This window comes from Artemia franciscana, chromosome 19 (assembly GCF_032884065.1).
Source record: "Artemia franciscana chromosome 19, ASM3288406v1, whole genome shotgun sequence".
In the NCBI taxonomy this organism is placed as follows: domain Eukaryota; kingdom Metazoa; phylum Arthropoda; class Branchiopoda; order Anostraca; family Artemiidae; genus Artemia; species Artemia franciscana.
This window is the reverse complement of record NC_088881.1, coordinates 5,562,765-5,570,326: the sequence shown is the minus strand read 5'-3', so window position 1 is coordinate 5,570,326 and position 7,562 is coordinate 5,562,765. Positions and strand designations below refer to the sequence as shown.

At 33.1% G+C, this 7,562-nt stretch overlaps 1 protein-coding gene across 4 annotated transcripts in view; it reads left to right on the top strand.

Moving 5' to 3' along the window:
• LOC136039213 (uncharacterized) overlaps positions 1-7,562 on the top strand; it is a 29,453-nt gene continuing 21,891 nt past the window's right edge. For 2 of the 4 annotated variants that reach the window (XM_065722742.1, XM_065722739.1), the window contains exons 1-2: positions 18-85; positions 3,852-3,914. In XM_065722742.1, the coding sequence (XP_065578814.1) occupies positions 3,873-3,914 (42 nt within the window). In that variant the 5' untranslated portion in view covers positions 18-85; positions 3,852-3,872. Of the gene's footprint in view, positions 136-3,851; positions 3,915-7,562 lie in introns of all 4 variants that reach the window. The other 2 variants (XM_065722738.1, XM_065722740.1) reach the window with 2 other exon arrangements.

The following is a 7,562-nucleotide window of genomic DNA, read 5'->3' as shown; positions in this document are numbered from 1 at the left end:
AGTCTGTTCGTTGGCATTATATTTGAAATTTTAAAAGAACGCCACGATTAAGGCCAAGTATGAAGTATGCTTACCCCAGCCTACGGTAAATAAAGCAGGATCTGGTCATTTTGAAGCTTATCGCTAGTATTAAAGGTATAATTCTACTTTAGCTACTTTGGGCTATCTCGGAAAGGGATTGCCTGTAGACTCACCCCCCTAACGTGCAAATAGGCTATATAGCCTTCCCGGAATTGCCTTCTGAATCTAAATATAACCTTCATTTGCATCATAAATGAATATACAAAAATGAAAAATTATGTGTCACTTAGGATATGAAGGAAGATTTATAATAAGCCCCAAGGTGCTGACAGGCCTAGTTTGGTAGGCTAGATGAGTTTCTTCCATAAAGTGGTTATGAGGCTAGAAAAAAGTTACTAAACATTATGAATATGTTTCTGAAAAGGAGAACGTACCTAGCAATTTTTAGAAAATCTTGATTAAGCCACTGTCTAAGAAAGATGAGAAGAGTGAGTGCAATAACAATGGAGTAATTGGCCTGGTTTTTGGAAATAGCAAATAATTTAGTATTATGATACTATTTAGACTTATTGATCTTGTTGACAAATTTTAAGACAATAAAAGTGTGGTTTTATGAAAGGTAGAAGACATGTTGACCAAATTTCCACGCTTGTCAACAAGTGAAATAACATCATTTTATACAGTCCTTAAGAGCTTATGCCAGATTTGCCTCTCATTCATTCAAATCTATATGTATTGGCTTTTTCTACAATGAACCATTACCTGATGCCTGCAACTAATTGATTTTAATTAAATTAAGAAGTTCTTGAGCCATCAAACACCATTAGTCCTCAGTTTTATTGATTATAAGCAAGAATTTGATTCAGATGATAAAAGAGCTTAAGCAAAGGTTTTATTCTTGTATGGTATACTAGACAAATACATTTAAGTAATTAGTACTATGTACAAGAATAACACTGCTGAGGTTAAGATAGGAAATTGGGTTAGTTGCAGGTTCTGTATTAAATAAGGATTTAAGTGTGGCTGTGTCCTATCCACATTTATATGCATTAGCACCCACAAGCTGAATTTTATGGGGGGGGGGGAGGTGGCTATAGAAAATACTTTATATCCTTGAATATCTATATATACTTTCATTATTTTAATTAGAGAGCCTCTTATTATACAAACACATGATATTCCTTTTAAGAGTGTAAAATATAATTTTGATATTGGCCTGCTGATTGGTTGCTGATAAGTTTCTGAACTTCCAGTTGGTAGAATGTAATTTTTAAACTTAAGTAAATACGACACTTAAAGCTAGTGGTTGTTAAAATTAGCGGTAAGCATTAAATTAGAACTTTTCTAACCAAAAAAAAATGGATGTAAAAATTATGTGTAGCATAAGTGAGGGGGGATGATATTCCTTTTAAGAGTGTAAAATATAATTTTGATATTGGCCTTGCATTAAAACCAACAAAAAACAATGGTGGCAGAAAATTTTACCCAAATTGGCAGGTTCTGCAAAAAATCCCTTTTGCCCTATTAGTGTTATGCAGGGGTATATTAATAATGAAATAATATGGGAGGTGGTTTATTTATAATGTAATGCAGAGTTTCATTAATATAAATATGACCATACTAAATACTACAGGAGGTTCAACTTAAAATAATGCTATGGGGGTTAAACAGGTGAGAGATTAAGATAGAAACATGCAGCTGATAATGTTTAATATTCTCTGCAATAAAATCATCTTAGGGATGGATGGGTCTTACCTTATTGTATAGATTCCCTAGAGAGCATTCCCAATACCACAGGAATGATACCTGGTGTCTGGATACATAAGCAAAGATGGTTAGTAGCCTAATCAATATTTTATTTCAGTACTTATGTACAAATTGTCTGATAAGGCACTTCAATATCTAAAACAATGTGTAAATTGTATTTTAGTTCTTTCAAGGTCTACTTCCAAGTGTCTATCCTAAAGCTTGACTGTGTTACAAAAGCTTTCTTTTTGTACATATATTCTGCTCTTTCACACTGTTTGATGTCTCCCCAAAAGGATATCATGCCTTCACAATATGTATTTTTTTAATCTGATAAGAAACCATTATTTATAAAATTAACAAGGCCTCTGTATTAGTTATTTTTTGGTCTAAGTCAAAACATTGGTCTTCTTCTTGATAAGAGGTTATTTTTTGTATGAAGTGTGCGAAGGTTGTATGAAGTGTGCAAAGGTTGTATGAAGTGTGCGAAGGTTGTATGAAGTGTGCGAAGGTTGTGTTTTTGTGTGAAGGTTGCAAAAGCTGGTTGACTCTAAAAGGCTAGTTTTTTATTGTATTTATTGGCTAGTGTATCAAATACTTTAAGAAAGAATGTTTTTCTTTCACTATTGCAAAATTGGATTGTAAAAGTGACAAATTTCAAAACTTTGTAGAGGCAATTGTATGGCTGTATGTCAAATTAGCAACATTCTCTCTTGTCAACCACAGGAGTGAAATTGAAGTTAGCAACATAATTACAAATTTTTACTCATTACAAAGTCAAAAACTTATGATAACTCTAAAACAAGAACCAGTAAAAAAAAAAAGATTTAAGATTTGGATTTATCCAAATTTCAAAAATGAGCAATTGACTCAAGAAAAGAAACTTACAAATGATCTTTGAATCACATTATAAAACTTTTCAGAAAAAGCAAATTGTAGACTTTGCTTCTGTTTTGGAGAATAAATAAATCTATTAAATAGATTATCATATTTCTCTCCATTGTTATTCAGTTTTTAAAATCATTTCAAATAATATTTATGTGCACAGTTCTCTAGTTTTAGTTCAACAAGACTAATTTTCATCATCAACTGCAAATTGGATGAAGTGTAACTGCAATTGCATTCTTCAAAATCAAACTACAAAAACCTGTTTAGTCAAAGAACTGAGGATATACTCCAAAATTGACTAAAGGGGAGGGGGTTTATTATTCGAGCTATATTTGAGACCATCAGGGAGAGGGATGAGATTGTCAGACAGTAATCCTTATGTATAGAAATTGCTTAAAATAAGGAATCTAATGGTATAATATTTATTTGTATTGCCTGTTCCAGAAAATTCATGGAGAATGCATAACTTGGGCTATATGAGAGAGGAGGTAGAGTAAAGTGAGATGCTTTTAAGGATGATATTAGTAAATATATTTTTTTTAAGCAGTTTATAGAATTAAAATATTTTCTTCTAGAGAGGCCAACCTCTAAATTTGTATCAAACCTAAATTAGACCACCTAGAAAGGGGATTTCTTCACTATTGTGTTTTTATGACAGTCTTTATCATTGGTAGCTTAATTGTGCTGCTTAAGTAAAGAGCAAAGAGGGTTGTACTTATTATTATTTTTATTTTTTACCAAATGGTAAAACCAAATGGCCAAAGACTTGATTTTTAGCCATCCATTTGTGGCTAAGCAAAAAGTATTTTGTCACAAAATGCACTGGTACAAGGTTAACACACTGAAGATGTGATAGAAAGGCAGTGTGGTCTTGGTCACTATTTATGTCAAATGGCCAAAGACTTGATTTTTAGCCATCCATTTGTGGCTAAGCAAAAAGTATTTTGTCACAAAATGCACTGGTACAAGGTTAAAACACTGGGTTAAATAGGAATAGCAACTTTTAATGAGGAGTAAAGAGTGAGGCGTTGAGCTAATTGGAGATGAGGAGGAGTGTCCACAGCTGCCTTGGTCTCAAGTGGCTTTGTTCAGCAATCTGCCGTTAGAATAGATTTATTATCTTGACATTACAACCTTATATTTATGAATTATATATATGTACTGTATTTGGTATTTTATTAATAATCATTTTTCAGATTGACAGTGTATGACTCAAAATGGAATCAGAACCAGATATAATCAATAGCATTTCAAAAGAGGTAATTTTCAAATTCTTTAACTTTGATGTTCAATTGTATTTATGAAAATAATTAATAACACTACAATTTAAATCCTAAGTGGTGCAGTAGTGCATCCTAAGTAAAGAGTGAATTGGGCACAATGTACTACCTATTCTTTTTTTTTTACCAAGATTCTTTTTTTGTGGAAGAAGTTGTTGTAGGAATTTCAGAAGGGGCTAACCCAATTGGAAATTGCATATAGTGTTTTTTTTATTATGAAAGGGGGAAATGTTTGACTTTTTGTGTCCAAAATAGCCAAGACCATCTAGGCAAAGCGTTCAGGGAATGTCGAGGGGAGTGTTGGACTTAATCAAAACATAATGTTTGCTTGCGGATTGTCAACAGGGTGCATTTTAGGAATGACTTAAAGTATTAAGTTGAAAATTTCGGGGAATAATGAAGAGAATGATCAATTGTTCAGCAGACAATAGATTTACACTACTACTACCACTGCTGCTACTATCACTCCTGCCACAACCATTGCTACTAATAGATGGATAGATACTTTTTTATTTGCACCAATTACAGAAATAAATATGACAAACCAGTGCACATGCCTGGTGGCATACTTTAGCAGTGATTAAGTTACAATGTTACGTTCACTACGAAAATAGAAACTATCACTGACAATGTTACATACGTTAGCACTGACAAAATAAAAATAAATCAAGCCAAAATAAATGCAAGCCTACAGCATCAGCATAAATATACAAAAAAATAATAATAATTCCCTGCAACAGGTTAAACACAAATCATTTAATCATTTGTTATTTATTTAAATATTTGAAAACCCATCATAACTTACATAAAAATCCATCATACCTTTTTTTTAATAATTTTAAAAACTCTCGCTTATTGCTACATTCTTGTACTGATTCTGGAATTGATCAAATTTTTGACCCAGTATGACGGATGCTGAAACCCGCTCTTGACGTAGGACGAAATTCATACAAAAAATCTGAACAATGAGTGGTTGGATAATTATGAAATTGGGAATTAGAATCGCTTAGGGTATTAAGAGGATATTGAAGAGAGGGATGATCAATTGACGTTAACTGCTTTTTGACTACTGTTACGATTGACTACTACTAAGGCATAGGTTATTAAGGCGAAAATATCAGGAAATAGTGGTAGGGAAGTTGAACTAAATTATAAACTTCCTGTGCATGATGAGAGTGATGTTGAACATGCCAAAAGGCAATATGTGCATACTACTACTGCTACTATTATTACTGTTACTGTTACTGCTAATACCTGTGCTACTTCTATTACTCCAAGACAACTACTCTAACGACAACTACTACCTGTAAGGCTAAGAATATTAAAGTGAAACTTTCAGGGAATATTTTAGGAGTAGTCGAACTAAACCAAAACAAACTGTTTGCATGCAGGTTGTCAAAGGGCGTGTCAGCAATACCATAGGAGAGGCTTGGGGTATGAAGTTGAGATTTACTAGGCTTATTGTGGGGTATGTTGAACTAACCAAAAGGTAATATTTGCATGCTAATACCACTGCTTCTACTATTTTTACTACTGTCACTGCTATAACTATTACTACAGCTACTACTACTAAAGCTAAAGATATTAAGTTAAAAATTTCTATGAATATTCAGAGGAAATTTAACTAAATTAAAACACACTATGTGAATGTAGATTGTCAAAATGACGTATTAACAATGTCTCAAGAACTGTATAGGTTTTTAAGCTGAATCAGAGGTTGTTGAGGTGAACGTTGAAAAAATAAAGGTGCTATGCTCATGCTGCTACTACTGGTGTTACTACTATTAAAACTATTGCTCCTACTGAAACTAATGGTATTAAGCTTTCAGGGAATATTTAGGTGGATGTTCAGCTAAATCAAAACACACTATGAATGTGTATATTGTCGAAAGGGTGCACTAGCACTATCTGAGAATCAGCTTTAGAGTATTAAGTTGAAACTTTCAGGGTATTTTCTGATGGATTGTGAACTAACCAAAAGGACTTATTTGCAAGGTATCACTCTTGCAACTATTCATACTTCTATGACTACTACTTGTTGAGGCTAAGGGTATAAGGTGAAATCTTCACGGAATATTTTTTGGGACGTTGAACAAATTAAAACGCGCTATATGCATACAAGTTGGCGTACGGATATATGAGCTATTTCTCAGGAACGACTCAGAGCTGTTGAAACTTTTTGGTTGTGTTGAGAGGGATGATGAAGTAATCAAAAGGCACTCTGTGTATGCTACTACTATTACTACTTTTATTACTAATACTGATGCTACTACGACTACTACTGCTGAGGAGAAATATATGAAGATGAAACTTCCAGTGAATGTTTAGGGGACGTTGAACTAAACCAAAACACACTCTTTGTATGAAGGTTGTCAAAAGGGCGAATGAGCAATATCCTGGGATTGGTCTAGCTAGGGTACCAACTTGAAACTTTCATAGTATGTTAAGGAGGATTTTGGACTGACTAAAAGGCACTATCTGTATGCTGCTATTACTGCTATTGCTACTGCGACTATAACCGCTACTACTTCTATAACGACTACTACTAATGCAAGGACTTTTACTAGTAGTACTAATAAAGCTAAGGTACTACTGTGAACCTTCCAGGGAATGTTGAGGAGGATCTTGAACTAAATTGAAACACACTTTGTCAATTCAGTTTATTTAAAAGACGTAAAAGCAATATCCTAGTAACGACTTAGAGTATTAGGTCGGAAAGTTTAGTGTATACTCAGTGGGATGTTGAAACAAGCAAAAGTTAGTTTTTGTATACTTCTACTGCTACTCGTAATATGGCTGTTACTACTACTACGGCTAAGGGTACTAAGGAGATATTTTCTGTAAATACTTAGGGGGGTGTTAAATTAAATTGAAAAATGCTATGTCTATTCAGACAGTCAAGAGGGCGTATTTATAGCATCTGAAGCAAGGCTTTAAGCCTTAGGTTGAAACTTCTAGTGCATGTTTAGGGGTATATTGAACTAAAAAAAAATGTACTATGTGCATACATTTACATTTTGCATTTACCAAATACATTTTAAATATTTTTTGCTTTTTGACTTCTATAAATCCAAAATAATTAAGATTTAGTATGAATATCAATATGTATTTAACTGTCAATCCACAACCTTTTTTCCAGTAATCTTGGTTATGATGGTGATTCTTTTTTTTATATAATGAGAAATAATGACACATGCTCCTAATAAGGATTTTTTCTTCAGTAAAAAACAAATTATCTTCTGCTCTTTAGAAGACATGGGGGGCATCAGCCCTACTCCTCTTAGCTTCTGCTTGTTTTGAGTTTAGCTCGGTTATTTATTGTAATTTTTGTTCGTTTTAGATTTCATTTGTTTATTGATGTTGATTTATGGCAGTTTTACCATTGAAAAAAATGTTCGACTTTACTTCTGCTCATCGTTGGTTTAATGTAATTCTTTACTTTTCTTTGAAAAACTTCATTGCGGAAAAAAGTTTTCTAAGATTAATAAAAAAAAAAAACTTCAATACAAAATGGGAGTGGTGCTGGTCAAAAAACGATATTTTAGTCAAGGGTTGGTAATCCTTTTCGGCTGCAGGTCATCAGCAAAAACATAAATTTTGAAAGGACCTTCGGATCAGTGATATTTC